The sequence below is a fragment of the Perognathus longimembris genome, chromosome 2 (genome assembly GCF_023159225.1).
Source record: "Perognathus longimembris pacificus isolate PPM17 chromosome 2, ASM2315922v1, whole genome shotgun sequence".
In the NCBI taxonomy this organism is placed as follows: Eukaryota; Metazoa; Chordata; class Mammalia; order Rodentia; family Heteromyidae; genus Perognathus; species Perognathus longimembris.
The window spans coordinates 24,647,571-24,670,780 of record NC_063162.1 but is presented as its reverse complement, the minus strand read 5'-3'; the positions used below and the strand labels follow the sequence as shown (position 1 = coordinate 24,670,780).

General features: G+C 49.6%; 1 protein-coding gene across 1 annotated transcript; it reads left to right on the top strand.

Annotated features, from left to right (window-relative positions):
- The first annotated feature begins 3,737 nt into the window (after positions 1-3,737).
- On the top strand, positions 3,738-14,269 carry Golga7b (golgin A7 family member B). Its single transcript, XM_048338520.1, has 5 exons — positions 3,738-3,769; positions 10,579-10,704; positions 12,819-12,971; positions 13,056-13,157; positions 14,159-14,269. The coding sequence occupies exons 1-5, from the start codon at positions 3,758-3,760 to the stop codon at positions 14,267-14,269; spliced, it is 504 nt and encodes a 167-aa protein (XP_048194477.1). The 5' UTR covers positions 3,738-3,757.
- Positions 14,270-23,210: the final 8,941 nt, after the last annotated feature.

Here is a 23,210-nt window from a genome sequence, read left to right as displayed (position 1 = left end):
AAGCCCTGAGTTCAAACCCCAATACCTCCAAAAAAATTACCTTCATATAATTTTCTTCTCAAGGTTGTCAGTCACCTTCCTGCTGTTAAGCCAACAGCCTTTGTTTATTTTTCTTTTTTGTCAGTCATGGGGCTTGAACTCTGTGCTTGGGCACTGTCCCTGAGATCTTGAGCTTAAGGTTAGTGTTCTACCACTTGAGCCACAACACCCCTTCTAATTTTCTAGTGGTTAATTGGAGAGAAGAGTCTTATAGACTTTCCTGCCTGGGCTAGGTTTGAACTGCAATCCTCAAATCTCAGCCTCCTGAGTAGCTAGGATTACAGGCGTGAGCCACCAGTGCCAACAGCCCCAACAGCCATTTCTGAGTCCTCATGGTATGCTACATGTAAGAGGCATTAGCACCACCAGCAAAGCTGTGTTTCCAGCCTACTGTACTGGGCTCCAGGCTGCCGCTTTCTTGGGTTCCTTGACTTCATTGTCTCTCTTCAGTCTTCTTTTGTCTACCTTGTGTGTAATAATACACCCAGGATTAGCTCTTATCCTTTTCTAGCAATACCTACTTCTTAGATGATTTTGTCTAGTCTCATATTTTGAAACCCCATGTATATACAGGTGTTTTCCGAGGTTTTCTCTCCCATTCTGACCTTTCCCCTAAACCTTTACTACTCCACTTCTCTTCTCATAGTATGCACATCAAACTTCAAACCTAGGTCAACTATATACAACCAAATGCTGCATTCTCCAGCCCTTCAGGTCTACCCAGGCCATACTTACCCCTACGTACACAGTAAATGGCAAGTCTTTTCTTTCTGTGGCTTAGCCCTTAACCATCTTTGACTCTTTCAGATCACACATCTTATTCACTGTAGATGCTTTCAGATTACCTTCCAATTAGAATCTGGCCACTTCTCACGATTTCCCTTGCCACTGTCTTATTCTAAACTGCCAGCACACATTGCCTATACCAATATGAGTGGTCTAGGTAACCAAAAAAAAATTGCAACTACCTGGTAGTATACCTCTACTCTAAACATCTACTCTAAACCTTCTAAGGCTTGCTACTCTTGTTGAATAGGAACCAAAGTTCTTAGCAGGGTCTAAGCCTTGCAAGATCTGGTTCCTACCTTCCATTTCTCTGATTTCCATCTCCTTTCTCATTTACTCCAATCTACATATACTTATATTGATGTTGAGCTACTCTTTGGACACACCTTGCTTACTCCTGCCCGTGGGCCTTGCCCTCTGTCCGTCTATATGTCTATTTTTCTTTCTTTCTCTCCATACCTCTGCCCCAATTTTATCTTATTAAAGAAGTTTTTCTGACTATCCATTCTAAAAGAATCTCCTTCTATCACAACTTAGTTTTATTCCTAGCAATGATCACAACTCAATACATTTTTATTTATATGTTATAGACTGTTACGCCATTGCTATATAAATTCAATAAGAACAGTCTGTGCATTTAGTCATTGCTATATCCCAAATTCCTGAAAGAGTCTGATACAAAGTAGATGTTCAACAAACATACATTGAATGAAGAGATTTGTTGAATGACCTCAGCCAGGCCTTTCTTCAGTCTGTGGGTGAAGAGTGATTTTCAGGTGGTTGTCAAATTAAACATAATCAAAATTATCTGGGTGTGGTGGCACATAACTATAATTACAGCAATAGAGAGGCGGAGGTAGGAAGATAGTGGCTTGGATGGCAGTATGAGATACCTAGTAACATAGTCTCAACACACACACAACATACATACACAACAGAGTAGAGCTGTGAGGTGTGCATGATCATCCGATAATGTGTTCTGTGTTCACCTACTACTTTCTGCTCCTTGATGCCAAATCATTTATCAATCCATAATGAGACATTTGTCTTTAATTTTCTTTGCCTGGGACTTTGTATGCTCCTTTGGGGATGTAGCTACTGCTCTGCCAGCTTGTGGTCTACAGGTGCTGGGGGGAGCAGTCAGTACAGTTAGAGGGCTGAATATACACAGGCCCTGGAGCATCACTGCCTGTCTATGTGACCTTGGGCAACGTACTCAGTTTCTCCATTTGTAAAGTGGGAATAATAGAAAGAACATAAAGCTTGTAGTACATGTGAGTATATAGCACATGGTCTGGGCCATAGTAAATGCTTGATGAGTGTTAGCTATGAAAAATGCAAAGTTCTGGGGGAATTGCTATTAATGTGCTTTAGGGGCAATAGATGACCCTATAATAATAGACAATAGAGCACTGTCTGGTAATGATGTGTGGTTAGGTAGGAGAATGCATGCTGTAGAACCTTACAATGCCTTTTCCATTCGAATCTGTTTCTATCAATAAAGCAAATGTAAAAATATTGACTAGTGTTGGAGCAGTTGCACTGTTCTCTCAGCTTTTCTGGATGTTTAGAAATTTCAAAATAGCAAGTTGAAGGAGAAAAGAAAAGGCTCTAAGTGTACACTAGTGATGCCCAATCTTTATATGTTAAAGAGGGCCATGGACTCAGAAGGTAAGACTCACACTGGCCTCAGGTCAGAAAACTGGGGAAGAATGGACCAGGCCTTGTATGTTCGTTGCTGTTCACTCTCAGGCAGCAGGAAGCTGTTCAGGAACACACAGAGCTTCCCTCAGGGAAATGGGTGCATTAAAGGGCCCCTGTGTTGGGGGGTTTTGTTTAGGAAACAAATAGATCCCTTGGTTGGAAGATCTGATGCTCCTTATGGAAGGCAGCACTGGGCCAGCTGGCCACCCGTGAAGAGTGGACATTCTGGTTTACTCTGTAGCTTTTTAGTGGTGGTGGTGTGTTTAAATTAAGTCTGGGATTGCAGAGGCAGCATAACGAACGCGGGGCTTCCATCTCTGACGGGACTATGGCTGGGAATGGAATTCAGGCAGGTATTGAAAGAAGGGAAACGATTCACAGTGCCCTGCAGCAGCTCCCTCTAGCCAATGGGGTTCAGAGTAGTGGAAAGGAGAGAGGGGACCTCTCTATAACCCCAGGTGGTGGTGATGGTGGTTGCGGTACAGGAAGGAAGAAGTAGAGAAAGAAAAAGATAAAAGATAAAGATAAAAACGATAAGTCTGGGATAGCATGGGGAGGGGCAAGAGCCCCGCGGTCGGGGTGTAGGGAGAGACTTCGAGGCTCAAGGCGGCTGCCAAGGTGTGGAGCACCTTCAGCCCCCACCGCAGGCTGGGGCGCCCAGGGAGCCCCTCTCTTCCCAACCCGAATCCCGAGCATCCACGCCGCGATCGCCCGGCTGCCGGAGCTCTTCCTTACTAGCGGGGGCAGGGCAGGCGGGAGGCGGGGCCAGGGCAGGCGGGAGGCGGGGCCTGGGCGGGGCCCGGGCGGGGCGGGGCGGGCGGGGCGGGAGCCTGCGGCCGCCGGCGGGGGCTCCTCTCCGGCGGGAGGGCGCGGAGTCGGGGGCTGCGGCTTCCCCCTCCCGGCTCGCCGCCCCGTAGAGGCGCTGGCCCCTCCTTCCCCCGCCGCCCCCGTCCTCGCTGCCGGCAGGGACGAACCGGGCCATTGCCTGCAGGAGCCCCGGTACGGGCGGTCGGGTCGTGCGGAGACTCGGGCGCGGCCTCGCCCGGCGCATCAGCACCACGGACAGCACGGCACCCCTCGCCCCCGGCCCCGCACCCGCATCAGCACCGCGGACAGCGCCCGCGCCCCGGCCAGTCGCAGGCAGCCCACCCGCTTCCTGATCAGCACCGCGGACAGCCCCCCTCCACCGGCCCCACGGCAGCCTAGGAGCCCCGCGGCGCCCCGGAACATGGCCACCGAGGTAGGGGCGAGCTCCCGGCTCGCAGGCAGTGCCCGCTGGCCTGCCGGCGTGGCCGCGGGGTAAAATCCCTGATAGGGCAGGAGGGGAAGTCGGGGTGGGGTGAGAGGTGGTTTCCCGGGAGCGTCTGTGGGGAGGAGGGGCTGCTGGGCGCAGGAGAGGTTTGGGTAAGGGCTCGTTTCCCCTGCCGGCGTGGCAGTCTTGCCCTGGAGTTGGCTCTGGTGCAGGGGTGGCTCTGGGGCCCGGGCTGGGGTTCCCTCTTCCCTGGACTGCGAGGTTTCCGCTTCCCTAGGGGTTGGAGACGCAGGCACGCAGGCGCGTGAGTAAGGGAGGGAAAGCCCTGAGCGGCTGTTGCTATGCGGTGCAGCAACCCAGCTTCTAGGCTCAAAGCTTGGCTGAGGACACACCCACCGGCACACCTGCATTTCCTTTGACCCACCCTTACACCTGCATTTCCTTTGCAGGAGGCGGGGAACAAACCCATCCTGAGGTCCAGAAACCAAATGGATGGTTTTAATGAGCTTCTCCCACGAACCCCTACTTTGGCCAACCACCCTTTCTTGCTTTTCCACCCCACTTAAGTTGCCCGTTCCAGGGTGTTCGCATTGGCCCCTGAGGGCTGGTGGTAGGCACTGCCTTCTTCAGAGCGTTCCTACAGGCTGAATGGAGGGACTTGTTAGTTAAGGACGAAATCTTGGTGCAATGCTTAAAGAGATCAGGAATTACATCCCACCTACCTTTAGGGATTCCTCGTCTTGTGAGGGGGATGGGAGCACCTTATGGTCCCACTTTATAAGTGATAAACCTGATATGAGGTGATGAGGGGGGGACTAGTTTGCTATCCACATGTGTTACAGCAGAGTTATTGAATTTTTAGAGTGGAATCCAGGGCACCAGGGCCTCCCCAGTTCTGATGTTGACTTCCTTTGTGTTGTGTCCGCATCTCCAGCCCATCTGGGACACAGTCAGGAGAGAAGAGGCCTTCTGAATGATTCTGTGCAGTGCCTCTGGGAATCCTGTGAGCAGCATAATTTTACTACCAGGTGCTGAGTCTCCTCCCTAGAACAAGGTGCTGTTGTTTGACGTTGTCTTTTGATGAGGTAGAGGGTGAGTTAGCAGGGGCTGTTGCCCACCTAGGCAATCCCTGGGTTTATCTTGGCACCTGGCTTCTAGATTGGAGGAATGCAGAGTGCTCAGGAAGTCCCTTAGATACTGAGAAGGGCAGGAGGAACAACAAGAGAAATGACCCAAGAGATGTGCACTTTTTAGAGAGGACTGCTAAACTACAGTAGAGGCGGCTGGTGTTGGGTAGAAAGGAAGAACCTCAGCCACGTGGGCACAGCTGGGCCAGCAGTGTGGGCAGGCAAGGCAGCAGTCTGTGTGATGTGATCTGGTCGTTTCAACAAGCCCATCTGTTCTAGCATATCCTCTTCTCAGGCACACAGATCCCAAGCCACAAGTTCACACCTCTAGGTTGAAGCCAGGTTTATAGGAGGCCACTGTTAGGCATGATGACTGTCCCTTGGAAGATACTTTGCTCATAATGCCTCTGTGGATGAAGCACTTTCCTGTGTACAAAGCACCAGCACACACACAAACGCCGTTTAGCTTTAGAGCAACCCTGTGAAGTGGGCAGGGATGGTGTTATTATCTGCAATTAACAGATGAAACAACTGAGGAAGAGAAGCTTGCCTCAACCCTGTGAAGGAGCCAAAGAAGGCATCATTATCCCACTTTACAGATGATGCAACGGCAGTGCTGAGACTGAAGAAAATATGGCTAACAAGGGGCAGGAACTTGACTCTTGCCTCCTTGTCATTGTCTTTGTTGTTGTGTTTGCATCCAGGGTTAGGGTGTCCAATTAGCCAGTTGTGGAGTCTAATAGAAGTGTGCTAGGGATCTTGACACATATCTTTCATGCGAGAGGAAGACAAAGGGTGTCTAGGAGGGACAGGCAGCTAAGGATAGATGATTGTCTCTGCACAGTTGGGCCTCAGGTAGGTTCTGATGGCCGTGTGGAGGAGGAAGCCCAGACTCTACCAAGGCACAGGATGTGCTCAGAGTCTGAGCTGGGTTGAGTCATTCTTCCCAGGCTATTAGGATTTAGTGGAGATTACCTGAAAAAAGAAACCTGTTGGGAGAAGAAAATCTCACTTCCAAATTCCTATCGTCATTTCCTTAGGGTTCCAAAGAGGAAGTCTCCAGCTCCAGTAGAAGTAGAAACAAGTGGGATAGAGAGGATGTCTTTGGATGGAAACTGTATCTTTTCTGCTCCTCAATTTCTGTTTAGAAGTTAGCCTGAGGGGAGGGCATTTGTGAGGAATGCAGCAGCAGAACAAAGCCTCCTGAGTAGTGCACTGACCTCATTCCTCACCAACCCATTTTCTGAGCAGCAGACCTCTGCAAATGTATGTCACTGGGGGCAGGTTTTGCTTGGGGGAAACAGCCCATGGAAAACTGGGAAATTTCTCTTTGGAAGGGGATTCTACAAGCTGAGTTTGGTTCCTCTGAGATTTTTAAGTGGACCCAAGTCACATTCTCCAAGCAGGGCACCGGGTCTAATCACAGTCAATAGGTTGGGCTTGGGCCTGGTGTAGGCTAAGAAGAAGGATAGCCTTGTGCCCAGTTTACCTTCCTCAGGCCCTACTTGGCTGGCTGTGACTCATGATACACCTCCTTCCACCACGTTACAGCCAGGGAGCACAGTAATGGAGCATCAGCTGAATCCCATGATTCTTTTTTCTTTTTGGCCAGTCCTGTGGCTTGAACTCAGAACCTGAGCACAGTCCCTGAGCTTTTTTTTCTTCTTTTTTTTTCTCAAGGCTAGCACTCTACCACATGAGCCACAGTGCCACTTGCAGTTTTTTCTGTCTATGTGATACTGAGGAATCAAACCCAGGGCTTCATGCATGCTAGACAAGCACTGTACCACTAAGCCACATTCACAGCTCCCACTCTGATTCCTGACTTGTGCCTTACCTGCATTCTATGGAAAAAATGCCTTTAGAAATAACTGCTGAACTTCCAGGCACTGGCTCATGGTCTTGTCTTACTCTACTGCCAATAGATTGGGGAATGCAGGTGGGAGAGAGAGGAAGGGTGGAGGAAGCTTAGAAGTGTAGAGCAGCTCAGGTTTCTGGGTCAGTTAAGAAACCCTTGCAGAGGGGCTAGGAATGTGGCTTGGTGGTGGAGTGCTTGCCTAGCATGCATGAAGCCCTGGGTTTGATTCCTCAGTGTCACATAAACAGAAAAAGCCAGAGGTGGTGCTGTGGCCCAAGTGGTAGAGCACTGGCCTTGAGCACAGAGAGGCTCAGGGACAGAGCCCAGGTCCTGAGTTCAAGCCCCAGGCCTGGCACACACACACAAAAGAAACCTCTGCAGAGATGCTCAGGGGAAGCTGCCCATAGGAGATACAGAGCTGTATCCTCAGAGAGAGGTGTGCTCAGGTTTTGGGATACTCTTGTAGGATTTTGGAACATCATGGGTCTCTGTTGAAACCCTTCCTGCTTCCTGGAGGCTAAGTTGCTGGCAAATAGCCTGAGATCCGTTCTAGCTTTTGTCTTTATTCCTAACCTTGCAGTTCTAGCTTATGAGTCTGTCACATGTAAGCATCATTGGCATGCTTAGTGCTTAGAAATTTAAGAACATTATTGGAACTGTTTAAAAGTTAGGATATCTGATGTTAATAACAACCTTGATTTGTGGCTTTCCTTGGAAACTTAGAAGTGCTGGCAACCCGAGCAAATTTGAGGTAGGTTACAAGTTCTCTCGTGAGCCACAGCCCCACCTGGTCCATTAACTGCTCAGCCTCTGCAAACATTTGCATTCATAATCATAGGTGTTAAGATAAATATCTAGATTGTCAAAGCTGGGAAGGGCTTTAGTGATTATTATTATTGAGTTCTAACTTAGTTTCCAGTTCAAGAGATGGGGGAAGACTTTTCTAGGATCATGTGCTTCAGCATTAGGTCTTCTGCTCCCTCACTCAGTGATTGTATTTCTGTGCTTCACAACAAAGCCAATATGGTCGGAGAGCTGCAGGAGACCCTGTCTTACCTTGCATCCTACTTCTCATTAAGTAAATGTGTAAGTCTGTGATGTGTGGGCTTCATGTAGGCCTGGGACTCCAAGGCTCTGCCATGTAAAATGTCTGATCCCATTCTCTTGCAACCTTACCCCAACTCTGCAGGGACGGAAGCAGGTCTCTAGACACTCAGAGCAGGACAGTATCTAAGGCTCAGGCGATTAGGAAGGGTACTGACCTCTCTCACTCCAGTCTTGAGAATTCATGGCTCAAAGCCAAGAGGAAATGGCACTGCAGTATTTAAGGTAGCATCCTAACATCTTTAATAGCACAATATAATTGAAAATTACTTTCTACCCCAATAAAATTCTAGACAGGATTTCCTGATCAGCAAGTAGATGTCCTCCAGGCTGTAGTTCAAGTCCCAGGCCTTTTGGAACTTGTGGTTCCATCCTCTTGAACATGTGGCTCCTTTGGTGTCCATGGAAAGGGAAGGAGCAAGGAGCGGTGACAGGTCTTCATGAGTCATAATTACATTTGCTATTCATCAACATGTGGTTGGCTTTCACTGTCAAGGAGCCTGGGATTCATTTAGCTGTGTGTCTAAGAGGAGGAGAAATGGTTGGTCAGTAGCCAGACAATTGCTAAGAGACACTCTCATGCTAGTGCCCATGTATGCATGTACACAGGGGGTACTGAGGTAGGTGCTCTGGCTCAGGAGGATGTGGGGGTGATTGGAGTCCATGGAAGAATGATTGTTCTTTCCTTCTCTATTCTCACCACCACACCTCTTGGCTTCAGCCCACTTTTCCCTTGGACTCCTTCCTACAAAGAGATTCTCCCTCCAACTGACCCCTAGCCCTGCCTTGCTCTCTTCCCACTACACTTCTGGAATGATCCTCTTAGAGCTAGAATCCATTACTAGATCTTGTAAACTGGTTTTAGACAGAAGGGTATAAGGCTACCACCTTTTCCTTTTCTTTTGAAACCTAACCATTATGCTAAAATCATAAGCAGACAGCACATACATTGATAATTCACTTACAAAAGTATCTTGATTTTTCAGAATGATTGTAGGATCCTAGTAAATACCAAAAGGGTATATCTTTAGTAAAAACATTGATTAGCAGAATCAAGAACTATTAGGACTAGAGAAGGGCTTACATGTTATTTAATCCAATCTCAAGACTGGGATTGCAGAACCCGGAGCCAGGTTCATCTGAATTTAGGCAAGTCTTAGGTAGTTTCTCTGATTTTTCACCTTTTCACAACCTTGATGCTCTAATTATCTAACTATTTTTTTATTTTCTTTTATTCATTTTTATTGTTGTTAAGTAGTTGGGCAAAGAAGTTTCAACTCAACATGTCAGTAAGCAAGTACCATGCATCTTGGTCAATGTCACCCTTTTTATTATTCTCCCTATCTAACTACTCTTGCCTTGTTGACTACCTTTCTCTATTTATTCTTTCCCTCCAGCTTTTTAAGCATCTCCCATCTTAAATCCTCTGTCAGCAGAAACTCATCCAGCTTTGTGTCCTAACCCTTGCCTGCCATGCACACTGCCAGTTCTCATCAGCTCTGCAAACCAGCTGAAGCCTTGCTGAGATCTGCCTTGAGCCATGGGAGTTGATCTCACACTGCTGTCTTCATTGCTCTCCATTTGTCTGGTTTGCCTTTTCCTCTTTTTCCCACTCCAAGTCTGCTATCACCACCAGTAACCCTTGGCTTTATCTCTCTGGTCTCGACAGAGGCTTCAGGAAGCCTTCCTGAGTAAGCTTTTCAGTATCATTCATCACAGTCTAATTCATTATATATTTACTTGTCTTCCTCCCTGGAGCTCACACACTTGTCTTTTGCTCAGCATCCCCAGAGCCTGGCACTAGTGGAGACTCAATAAATGAGGGCTGAGTGACTGAATGGAGTCAGCTTAATTACACCGGATGAACTGGCTGTTTGTTCACTCTGCCTGTAGGGCTTGCTCTCTACGTGGATCTCATGTTGGGCATGTTCCACCGAGTGGGATGCTCGTCTCCAGTGTGGGTGACGGAGGCTGGAGAGACGGAAGAAAGAGGCCTTGTTCTTTTGTGCCTTGAGCCCACTACCCTCAAATACAAGGGTCTATGTCAATGTCAAGTTTGCAGTTTCAAATAAGGGCAGAAATCACCCCCACTCCTTCCTATCAGAGAAAAAGGTTACATTGACTTCTGGCTTTAGTCCACTTTCTCCTCACTTTTTGTTTTTGTTGGGAAAGATGACATCCCGTGGCCCTGTGGTGAGACGTATGGGATGTGAAAACCAACCCTAAGCATAACTTGTCCTGAACCTCATTTCCCTCAGAGTTCAGGGGCTGATCAGAGTCTCTGCTGTCCTATGGGCTTTCTGCCTGCTGCCTGGTCGTGATCTGCACTTGCAGGGCCCATGGCTCCCATCTTTTTCAGTGCTTGCTTTCTCAAGCACAGGGCCTGCCACTAGGGGTGAATATTGTCTTCTTGTTAAAATGGATGTTTGGTCCTGTGAATGCTTCTGAAGCTTTCCCTCACCTTTGGTTTGGTTTTAGGCTTTTCTGGACCTTTCTGAGAGGACCCCAGTTGCAAAGTCCACAGTGCTTTCCAGGGGCTTCTCAGAGCACTTGTAGTCTGGCCAACTCATCTTTGTTCTCCATGAGCTTTTCTGGGCTAAGCTCTGAAAGACCTTACAAGACCTCTGACAGTTCGAGGGAATGCCTCAGTTTGGGGTCAATGTAGAGGGAAGGCAACCCTAAGCATGTCCTCTCGTCCATCTCTTCAGGTCCACAATCTTCAGGAGCTGCGGCGAAGTGCCTCACTTGCCACCAAAGTCTTCATCCAGAGAGACTACAGCGATGGGACCATATGTCAGTTCCAGACCAAATTTCCCCCAGAGCTGGACAGCCGGGTAAGGGCACCTTTTTCTAAAGTTGAGAGTCAGGGCCATGACAGAACTTACTGGAATGTGTTTCCCCCCTCAGGATCGTGTGCCATCTATCATCATAAGACAAATAACTTGCTCTGTCACTTCAAAGGGAAGGGTACAAATAACCTTAGCCTTTCTCTTTCTTTGAAGAAACCTCAGAGATGTTCCCAGTCTAGCAACTCTCCAATTTCGGTTGCATGCAAGTCATCTAGAGAAGTAGTTAAACAAATACAAATTCCTGAGTCCTAGCAGGTCATCTAGAGGGGCTGACACAGTGTTTTGGTCTGTTGGTCAGGAACCTCCACTTATCAGTAGCTATTTGTAATCTTGGCTGTATATTAATGTTTCTAGAGGAGCTAAAATCCTAGCTTCCCAGGCTGCACCCCAGACCACTGAAACCCCAATCTCTGGGAGTGGGGCTGAGATATTGGCATTGTTCTAAGTCATAATTTTCCCTTTTTTAAGTGAAGTAAAGCAATCATTTTAATTATAATTGTTTTAAACTTTGAGGGCTTCCTCGGTGAATAGTAATCAAGCGTTTCACAGATCCTACATGGAGAGCTGCTGTTCTTCTAACACAGTGTTCTTTCTTGCTCTTGGTTGCATGTTAGGCTCACCTGGGAGCTTTTGGAAATAGTCACGTGGGGGGGGATGGGGGGAGGTTAGTGGTGGTTTTCACTGAATTACCATCTTTCTTCTTCCCAGACTATTTGAGTCAGTCTCTCTTAGGGGTGAGGTTTGGGCACTATAGGCTTTAGAAGCTGCTCAGTGGACAGTCAGCATTAAGTACCACAAGTCCCTGTTTCAAAATGGTGCTGGGGGGCTGGGAATATGGCCTAGGGGTAAAGCGCTCGCCTTGTATACATGAAGCCCTGGGTTCGATTCCTCAGCACCACATATATAGAAAAAGTGCTGTGACTCAAGTGGCAGAGTGCTAGCCTTGAGCAAAAAGAAGCCAGGGACCATGCTCAGGCCCCAGGACTGGCAAAACCCCCCCAAACCAAACCAAAACAGTGCTGGGGATGCTGGTGCCATTCGCTCACTCCTGTAATCCTAGCTACTCAGGAGGCTGAGATCACCAAAAAATACGGGGACTGGAGCTGTGACTCCAATGGTAGAGCACCAGCCTTGAGTGAAAAAGCTAAGGGACAGCATTGAAGCGCTCAGTTCAAACCCTAGTATCAGCACAAATCAAATGAACAATGAATCCCCCAAGCTGTGCTGTGTGGCTGACAAGGTCAGCATCCCCTGGGAACCTGGCAGCAGTGCCGGATTTCCTGGATCCTATCAAGATCCCTAAATTCCACCTAGATGCATTAAAGCTGGAAAAGCATCATGGGAGCCATTCTTTCCAAAATGAACTTGAGGACCAGAAAGGTGAAGTAACTCAGCCAAGTTAGAAAGTACCAGGAGGGCCTAATGCCTTGTCTGTCTGCTTTTCCGTAGCACTTCCGTGATGAAATTGTATCTTTCATCTGAAGGGACAGAAATCTAGGTGCCTTGTGATCAGAGACATGGGAGGGAAAACTTAGAAACTCAGAGGAAGTGTTTCAGGGTGTTTTCCCCCTTCTCCCTGCCTTGTGTAAAGGGAGAGCTTCATCTCCTTCTGTATCGGCCTTGGCCTCCTGGGCAGTCACTCAAGGGCTCTGTCTACAGCCTGTCCTAGACTCAGCCACTGAGGTACCTCATGGAATGTGGGTTGCTTTTCTATGGTATCATCTGCCAAGTTTTGTTTCTAGTTGGGGCTATATGTAGCCCCCCTTTGAGGGTGCCTGAGAGCTGGCCTGGAATGGGGGAGGTCAACGGGCAGGTCTGACCTTCCACTCAGGCAGATCAGAATGGCTTTATGAGAGTGGAGAGGGACTGGCCTCACATGGGCAAACCGTGGGTCCAAGGTCACACAGTGATGTCATGGCCAAGTCTGGACTGGATTCTATGTCTCCTCTCAGGCCAGTGCTCTTTCTAGTCTACCTGCAGCCTCTTGATATACTTATGTGTGATAGTATCTCTCTGGATCTGCCACTGTCACCTCAGTGCAACCTGTGAGTGCCCACACTGGCTAAGCCTACCTGGCTTTGTCACCTGTCTCTCTCCAGATTGAGCGACAGCTCTTTGAGGAGACCGTGAAGACCCTTAATGGCTTTTATGCAGAGGCTGAGAAGATTGGGGGCAGCTCCTACCTGGAGGGCTGCCTGGCCTGCGCCACGGCCTACTTCATCTTCCTCTGCATGGAGACCCACTATGAGAAGGTGCGCCCCCCCCCCCCCAGCCCACTTCCCCTTGCTCAAGTTTCCCTGCCACATGCTCACCCGTTATGGCCCCTGTTTCTGCAGGTTCTCAAGAAGATCTCCCGCTACATCCAGGAGCAGAATGAGAAGATCTTCGCACCTCGAGGCCTCCTGCTCACAGACCCTGTGGAGCGCGGGATGAGGGTTGTATCCTTCCGGAGCCTTCTGTGTGATGGTGTGGAGCTGCCTACCTGATGGGCTCCTTGATTTGACTGCCAGGAAATGGAAGGCGCCCAAGGGGCCTCCACTCAACGTTTCATTGTTGATCACAGGTCCCCTGCCACTTCTAGTTATTGGGGCTGCCTGTGAATTTCAGGGTTTGCACTGATTGAGCTCTGTGTCATCAGTGCTTAATATTTGCCAGAGAGCATATAATGGGCTTTTGAAATAAGAATTCATATAATATTCACTGTGACCCTGACAGGTGGGCAGTTCTTATTCTCTTGTACATATGATATACATATATACTCATGTACTTAAACAGCTGGCCCAGGGTCATAGAGGAGGTCAAGGTAAGAGCCAGGACTGGAGCCCAGGATCTCTCTTAAGTCCGTACCACCCCTGGAGAAATGTGCACATTCTCCCCAATCTCATATAACCTTCCATGGTGCATTCCACTGTCCCCTGTGCACAGGTGAGAAAAGTGTGGTCTAGGATGAGAGGGCGGGCTTGCATCCCTGGGGCCCTCTGGGGAGGAGGGGCCTTTAGTTCTGCTGTCTGACGCTGTGGGGCTCAGGTATGCTCATGTCCCTCCCTCCCAGTCAGCAGCAACAAGAGGAATGGTTACAAAGCCAATTTGATTCCAAAACCAAGAGGAGGAAGAGCACAAAAGGGGCCCATGTGGAGCCCCAAGCTGCGTTTCGGAGCCTGTGAGAGGGTTCTTGTCACTGAGCCTGCCGTGTGCCAGGTGTGGCTCATACAAGCCCCACGGTTCTATGATCCCCGTTTCACAGATGCCATCATTGATGGTGAGCTAGTGAAGGGCCTGGCCTAGCTTGTGAGAGGCATCCTGAAGTCCTCATCCTTGCTTGCCTGCCCCACCTAGGAGAAGACGATGCCGGTGTGGTTGATGTTGGCTCTGAGAAGCCTGGTGACTTTAGCCTGTGGCTCCAGAGCTCCGGGTTGAAGCTCCTTAACCCGGGTCCCAGATCGAGATTTCTATCTACGAGGACCGCTGCAGCAGCGGCAGTTCCAGCAGCGGCAGCAGCAGTGGCAGCGGCAGCAGCAGCGCGGGCGGTGGCGGGGCGGGGACCCGGTGACTGGCCGGGAGTCCCTGCAGGGAGGTGTACGGCCGGAGCGAGGGCCTGGCAGAGCTGAGGCGCCTGCGCTACCAGAGCACCCGCTTCTGAGTTATTCTCTGCGCCCACTCTGCTGCAGGGGTGGATGGGAGGGTGACCTTCCATGTTCCTGCAGACCCTGAACCCATGTCTGGCCCACTCCCCTGCAGGTCTACCTCCTGATCCAAGGCCCCCCCCCCTTTTTTTTCTTACCCCATGGGGCTGGTCTGGGTCACAGGGAGACAGATCTAGGGAAGGCCTACAGTGAGGAGAACAGTGTGGACAACTTCTCTTCCTTCACTCCTCCCAACACACCCCTAAATGGGGCACAGAGAATTCCCACCCTGCATGATTCCTCCTCAAAGCCCATGTCCTGTGACCTCTCTCTTCAGGCCTGGCTTCCTGTGGCTGTCTCCCACTGATGACCCTTTCTGTGGCCACTACAGGGCCCCTGCCTGTCTGTGACCCCACCGCTGCGGAACTAGAGATTGGGGCGATAGGGCCTCCTAGAACTTTAGCTTTCCCATCCTCCCCTCAGAGCTGGACACCATGTCAGCCTTGCCAGGAAGTGTCCAGCGCTGAGATTTTACAGGCCCCCAGATGCCGGCTGTGGGGTGCACAGCCTGGGGCTCTGGGAAGTCTCTTTTGGGAGAGATGTTAGCCGTGGGGAGCTTGAACTTTCTGAACGGGAGCCCATTTCTACAGATTAGAATCTGTGTGTGTGAGAATGAAAGGACGTGTGTGTGTGCGTGAGTGCACATGTAAGTGTATGAACCCATGTTTTCTGAGTGCACGAGTGACCTGCGTGAGTCATGAATGCACGTGTGTAAGTGTGTGGGTATATTGTATGGGTGGGTACATGCCAATGCGCATGTACACAAGTGTGCAAATACATATATGAGTGTGAGTACATGTGTGCACGAGTACATGGGAATAGTGTGTGTGTGAGTGTGAATGAGAGCACATGCAGGAGTGCGAATGTCTTCTGTGCGCATGCACTGTGTGTTCCTTTTGGTTTCTGGATGGTTGCATCCTGCCTTCTCTTGTTAAACAATGGACTGCGGCTCCTCGTGTCCGTCGCGTCTGGCTCTCTATTGGTCAGTGTCCTAATGCCCTTTGTTCTTTGCCGGGGCTCCCAGTTCCCACACCTCTGACTCTACTGTGCATATTCTACCAGAAGAGAAGTTGGAGTCCTGCAAGGGCAGAGTTGGCCTTCTGGTGTCCTCTGCTGCCCCTCGCCTCACCTCATGACTGCGGGGCTACAGATGGCTGCTTATTCAGCCGCCCAGGCACCGGGCCATGCAGGTGAGGAAGCTGAGGGCCCGCAGGGGGAAAGGCAAACTTGTCATGCAAGGACAGGGCTGCCCAGCCAATGGTGCTCTGGCGTCTAATGCCAGGGGAGCCAGCGGGAAGGGGACAGCCTGGAGCCTGAGTCCCAGAAGTTAGGCAGAAGCAGATTGCCTACCTCAGCTGGCAGGAGGTGCTAGAAGTGGATGTGAAACACCAGCCACTGCAGGTAGCTTTCTAGAGCCAGGCAGACCTTGATTCCTTCAAGACACAGGAATAGCTAGTGGGAGCAGGGACCTATTCAGAGAACGAGAGAGGGGTGACAACCCCAGAGGGAATCCAAGCCCCAATGAGACAAGGACCCATCACACCCCAATGTCTCCCCTGGAGCTGCAGCCCAGCACGCTCCACTGTAGCCCCGCCCTCCTGGTCACAGCCTGTGCCCACCCTGGCCCACAGTGTGGCTGCATCTCCTATGGGAGGGCTGGGCACGAGCACTACAGTGGCCTTTTGTTTTATTATTTCTTTTTCCAATAAAAGGAATTGCCCAGCTTGAGGCTCCTTGGTGCTTTCTCTGGCCCCGCCCCCACCTCGTGGTGGGAGCAGTTCTGGGTCCCAGAATCAAGTAAGGAGATGCCAGGTGCCTGAGCCAGTGGTGTGTGTGTGTGTGTGTGTGTGTGTGTGTGTGTGTGTGTACATGCACTTGCACATGCACATTTGTGTGTTCCTTTTGGCTTGGGGTTGGTGGACTGTCATCTTAGAGCTTCTAGTTCAGTGAGAAGGTGGGCATTTCCTGTCTTTTAGTGTGAAACTTCAGGGGCAGAGGTGATGGTGAACAGGGTCAAATGAAAGCCAAGATCAAATGAAGCCATTAATGAATTAAGTAGTGCACATTTCCCCCTTCTTTCTTTTTTGTTCTTTCAATTTTTTTTAGCTGGTTCTGGGATTTGAACTCAGGGCCTTGTGCTTGCTTGGCTAGCCACCACTTGAACCACACCTCCATCTCAGCTTTCTGCTGATTATTTTGGAGACAGAGTCTCAAGGCACGATCCTCAGATTTCAGTCTCCTGAGTAGCTAGGATTATGGGTGTGAGACACTAGTACCTGGCTCACCTGGCCGGCAATACATATTTCTTGAGTTCTTACTCTAGATAAAGCCCTTTTAAGTGACCACATGAGCCACTCAGTACTGAAGATGATATGAAGTAGGTTGGTGTTGGAACCCAGCATAGTTATGTCTTGGATTCTATAAAAACTAAGCCTTTATTAAGCACTTAACTGTATGCCAGTTGCTAAAAGCTTATACTATAAGTGTACCTGTAAAGTAGGAAAGCATTTAAAAGTTAACCAAATTCTCTCATAAAGTCCAGAGAGGTGGGGTGATTTTGCTCATATCACACAGCTAGCAGGTTCTAAACAAGTTAGGAAGTTGCCTTTGGGCTGTAGGGGTGCTGGGTCACGTAGGTCTGAGGCCAAAGGTCTAATCAGAGATGATTTCACCAGCTTGTAGGAGTAACAGCTCTGGATCTTGGGTGGAGGGTAGGGGTCCCTTCTGGATCATGCTAAACAAGACTTGCTGCCACCGAGGATGTTTGGGGAAGCCTGGCCTTTGGTCTGTAGTCCTGTTCAGGCAGGGAGTTTGTCCTGCCTGGAGACCAGACTTAAACCCCAGCCAAGCTGTTCCAGTGAGAAGCTATAGCGAAGTGTGTGTGTGTGTGGGGGGGGTGTTCCAAATGGGTCAAATCCACTCTGACTGCTTGACTGACGGAGGTGTGTGTTTGGGGGATTCAGCCTTCCCATTTTGTGGTAATAAACAATGACAATAAACAATTGTGGCAGGTGCTGGAGGCTCACACTTATAATCCTGGCTACTCAGGAGGCTGAGATCTGAGGATCTAGGTTTGAAGTCAGCCTGGGCAGACAAGTCTGAGAGTCTCTTAGTTTCGACTAACAAGCAAAAAGCCAGAAGTAGAGTTTGGCTTACGTGATAAGTCTTAAGGAAAAAGTTAAAGGACAGTACCCAAGTTCAAGCCCTAATACTGGGACAAAAAATAAGCATCTGGAACTAATCATCATTTTGCATTTACTATGAGAGCTAGGCACTAGGCTAATATGTAATTCATCATTCAATCCTCCTCCACCTAGGGTGTACATGGTTAGTTTGACATTTCACAGATGAGACTGCGACTCACAGAACTTAAATTGCCCAAGTCACACAGCTAGGAAGTGTAAGGGCTGGCTTTTACTGTAGGCATTCTGAGGCCTAAGTCTGGAAATCTATCCCGCATCAGAGCCTGCCTCAGTCAACTAAAGGCTGGGATCTGGCAGGTTCCCAGGGAAAGACCTGGAGCTGGCTGTGCCCGGTTCCAGGCAGGGCTGGGGCCTCCATGCTCCCTTCCCCCAGCAGCCATTTGAGTGGAATGCGCTCACAGATTAGCTGGTGGAAAGGCAGCGGCAGATCCACCTTTGCAGGCCAGGTGAAGGCTGGCGCACTCTGGCTCTCACACCTGGATGGGGTTGTAGCTATGTCCTTGCATCCCTGGGCTGCCAGAGACAGGCCCCAAGAGAACAGGCTGTCCCCTTTGTCCGCTCTGAAGGGGCCGGTTGAACTGACATACTCTAAGCAGCAGCTTGCTACACGAGGAGTTCTGGCTGGCTTCTGCTGGCTGAGAGCAGGGCCTGCATGCTGTCCACAGGGCTTATGGAAGCTGGAGGTGCCGCTGAGTGGTGGAATCCTGTACTGCACCCAGGAGCCAAACGTGCGGGTAATGGTGGACAGAGCTGTGAAGTAGCTGTGAAATAGTCACTTCCACTCCAAACCAGCAGCTGCTGCCATCTGCAAAGAGATTCCCGTGGCTTCTAGAGGTGTGGAGGGAGGGAGGAATCCGGTGGCGGCTACCCTTTCTCTCCATGGCCAGTGCTGTTACCTTTTGGGTACCACTGCCCCAGGGAAGCCCCTAGGTTCTCGGGAAGGACTTCTGGGGAAGAGGCCCCCTCACCTGGTTTGGCCTCACTATGCACTCGAGGGCTAGACAAAGCAGACACTATTCTGAGTCAGGGCTGAAGTTGAGCTCTAGCTTTGTGACAATGGCACATTTCTCTTGGAGCCTCAGTTTCTTTGGCTGTACAATAGGAATAGTAACACTTCACAGAGTTGGTCTTCAACCTTGGCCATGATGTCACTTGGGAGCATGAAAAACTGCCCATGTCCAGTCGTATCCCTGGGGACTGATTTAACTGTTCTGGGGCAAGCTTGACCTGGGAACCAGGATTTAAAATAAAAAGCTCCCTGGTGATTCTGATGTGAAGACAAAGTCAAGAATCCCTGGTTTCAGCTGTGATGAGAACCCATGGTGCTCTCATTAGTGTCTGAAAAATCCTGAGATCTGATTTAAGATTTTACTGGTTCTACAAAAGCAGCCAGATGCAAATCTGAGCATACAATGTATGATCCTGCTTAGGAAAATTTCAAAGACAAATGAAACTAGTGGGAGGGGCAGGGACTGTGGCTTAGCGGTAGTGTCTAGCATGCATGAAGCCCTGGGTTCGATTCCTCAGCACCACATAAACAGAAAAAAAAAACATAGGTGTCACTGTGGCTCAAATGGTAGAGTGCTAGTCTTGAGCAAAAAGAAGCCAGGGAGAGTGCACAGGCCCTGAGTTCAAGCCCCAGGACTGGCAAAAGAAAGAAAGAAAACTAGTGGGAGGACCCGGTGGGCCGTTCCCCCAGGTGAGGTGGTAAACGGCTGGGGCCTGAGGGCTCCAGGGCCTTCCTGATGTTTGTTCTGCTGCTTGGCCAGCGAGCTGGTGGCCTAGAGATGCTCACTCCATGAGAATTTATCATGCTGTAGGCTGAGTTCTGCATATTGCATATATACCTTTTTCTGTATGTGTGATATCTTTCAGGAAGATTTATCAGAAATGTTTATTGGACCAAAGTAGAGAAAGAAAACACAACACTGAAATTCATGTTTTTATTAAAAGATCTACAAATAGAATATATTATGTCAAACAACACAAGTGCAATTCAACTTGGTGTGTGTGTGTGACCTATTTGCTGTGGTTGTAGATATATACAATAGTGCTTTATGCAATGAGGGAGGGGGGCCTTCAAAACACAAGGTCTCTGGTGTCTAAGAAAGCCTGAAAACACAGCGCAGGCTCACACCTGGAGTTCTTGACCTTGACCTCACCTTCCTGCACTTGTATGCATAACTGATAAGTTTATCTAAGGAACAGAATCCATAGCTTTCAGCAGATCCTCAAAGGGGCATGTGAACTACCCAGAAAGGTTAAGCAACTGGTTTGCCAGAATGGGTGAGAAACTGACTGCAAATGTGCCTGCCACGAACTAGGTGGTTGGTGATGTTAGTTTCTTTTGTTGCTTTCAGGGTCTGGCCTTGGTGGGAGCAGGGTTTCCACATGACCCTTCTTATGCGTCTCCTAGGAGGATTTATTCCTTGGGCAGTGATGAGGGCAGACCCACAACTCTTCTTCTAAGAGGTCATTCAAAGAGCCGGCCACTTCTGCATCTGCTGGATTTGGAACTCCACACACAGCACCCCAGGGCAACACACAGAGCTTGAGGTTTTGAATCAGGGAGGATGGAGGAGGATGGAGGGCTGGCACCAGCCAGGAGACTCTCCCCCCCCCTACACCCCACCATTCCCTTAATTTTGAAAGTCTCAGCTTTGTCATTTGTAAAATGAGACCATGCTAGCAAAGCATGTAAATGTGAATCTGTTTCTCCACTGCAAGATATTGTTATTGTGGAAAGGGCACTAGGACCTCATGTGATAGCCTCACGGTACAGATTTATAGCAGGTTGCATTCTCACACGGAATAAAGACATTTATTTATCCAAGGGTTCACTGATCCCCTAATATACACAAGGAGCGTGCATGTACATTATTATTCTGTGGCCTTCCCTAACACTCTCATGGGTGGTTCTACTCAAAACCTGATTTTACAGATGAGGAAATGGATGTTCTAGGTTGTTAGGTAGCTTGACAAGGGCCCACAGCTGGTGTCAGAGGAAAGACTTGCACCTGAACTGCCTCCAAATCCTGCTTTATTCTACCACTGTATGTCACACGAACACTGAGACACATTCTACCTGGTTTGACTCATAAAAACAGACTCCGGATCCACAGTGAAGCACGTGGGCAGATGCAGACACAGAAAAATTAGTTTTGCAGTGTTATGGAGGCGCTCGTTATTTTGGAGTAATTCAAGTGATCGATTTCTGCAATGGAAAAGTGATTGGGAATCAGCTACCACCTGAGAGCAGTGCTGAGCATGGCTCTGGGAAGGGGGAATCATGACACAGCTTGCAAGGCCTTGTATATGGTGAGGGTCCTTCTTCCTGATGCCCCCAATGGATCAGTGAAACCCTCAAGGATGAGGATATTGTCATTCATTTCTGCTTCTTCCATCTCCCTGCCCCACGTGCCTATGGCAGGGCTTTGACAGTGGAGGGAGATGGAGTCCCTCGCAGACTGGCAGGGAGAGGAAGAATATACAGCTGTTTGTAGTCCAAAGGCCCCTGGAGCAGGGAGTGGCAGGGCAGGGGGGCTACAGATGGGCAGTAGTCACTGATGCAATTTAACTGCAGGGGTCACCAAATACATTAATGGGTAGAGGCAGTGGCCCCAGCCATTCTCTGCACTGGTAACAACTCTCACTAATGCTGCTCTGTCTGTCTTCTTGTGGTTCTGCTCAAGACCTTCTGGGAGTGGAGGAGAACCATGCGTCCTGACTCCCATGCACACCTCTGCCTATGTTCCCTGAACACCAGTGATTTTGAGGAGGAAGAGAAAATCCTGGAGCTGAGAGCCTGGGGGCTCCGCAGGGTCAAGTACTAGAGGTGGATGGATGGATGAACGGATGGATGGATAGATAAGTGGATGGAAACAGAGGAGATGGGTGAATGGAGATGACTGATGGGTCATTCTGAACCAGATGGATGCCTGCAGACGCCTGGGAGGCAGGTGAATGGATGGGTACCGATCCGCCCCGTGCAGCAATCAACCCAGGGCTGGACTCTTCGAAGGGAGCATGCTGTGTTCACCCAGTCCTCAAATGAACTCTGCATTTGTAACTCTGAGTGATGGATGTGTCTTGCTGGGAAGGAGTCTTCTAGGTCTAACATCACCCCAGTTAATGACTTATAGATTGTTGAAAAAACAGGCCCTGCTAGCCTGGGAGGTGAAGGGCCTGGAACTGATTGTATAATAATCCCCGCACTTCATCATTCTAGGCACTATGTGGAGTGTCTTGTATGCCTTGTTTGGCAGCGGCCTCACCACCATTCCTTGAGGCAGTGACTATGACCCCATTTTGTCAGTGAAGAAACAGAAGCTTCGAGTGGAAATAACTTGCTTTATGCCACTTGCAGGGTGGCGTGTCTGGGATTCTACCCTCAGCCTTCGATAGGTGGGAGGGGAGGAGAGGCAGAGGCTCTGAACCTGTGTCAGGTCTCTCAGAAATGCTATGGCTTTTCTGGTGCCTATGTTCCCAGAGGGTCCCAGTCTCCTTCTCTCTCGCCCCTCTCTGTCTGCCTTTGGGACTTCAAGTCTTGAGTCTGGGACCTAAAGCTGCAGAGAGGGTGTCCATTTGGCTTACTTTCCCCCACTTGGCCTGAACGTGTCCTTCTGTCATGGTCTCCAGTAACAGTTGGGACACCGGAGAATGTGTTTCTCCTTGCTTCAAAGCAACTTAGACTAGGGGTACACTGTAGACTTGGGGTGTACTCAGGGCTTCTGGGGCTCAATCTTTTATGGCTGTTCGCGGGCTGGCTGTTCAGGATTCAGCATTAGAGTATGTCTCTAGCTTCAGTCTGTTTTCCTCTGATGCAGTCTGGGAAGGGTGAGGGGTGGGGGAGGACATGGAGCTCTGGGTGGGACTTCCGGGGAAGGGTGACGCAGGTTGCTCCTCAAATCCGTCACTCTTACCTCTCAGTTGTGCAGGCACCTCCTGCACCAGGTACCTTCATCCAGAGCTTCCATCCACACTCAGGTTCTGATGACCAAGCATGGCTCTTCCAGTCTCTTGTTGGGCAGGTACCCCAGCTTGGTCTCCATGTTAGAAAAATGAGGAGAACTAGAACTTCCCCCTAACCCCCATTCTTGAAATGATCTGGGAACTTGTGTTTCCGAAATACCTGGAACTTTCTGAGGAAGAAGACTTGGAGTGGCCAGGCCTGAGCTCTGTGGAGGAGCAGTAGGCAGTGTGGGCTAGGGGAAGTCCCGAGAGAGAGATGCATTCTGTGGCCCTTGGGAAAGCCATAATGCCTTCTTGGGGCTCAGTCACCCCATCTGTAAAGGATGAGGCAGCATCCACATCTCAAGTTCCCCTGGATATCCTGTTCTGGGACTCTGTGGTTGTTTTGATAGTGAATACCTAGGCAGTTCCCTGGCTCCTGGCAACCTCTGCTCGGTGTAACCTGGACAGTGTCACGCTTACCTTCTCTGTTTATTTTATGGCTATTCTCTCCGGGAATGGCACCGCGTGGGCATCAAGCTGTGCATAGCACAGCCCAGGCCTGGTGTGGTTGGCTCTGCCCCCTTATGGCCACTTGTGGTCCTGCAGTCCCTTTCCTGGGAACCATTGAGTATCCAGGGCGGCCAGTCCTCCA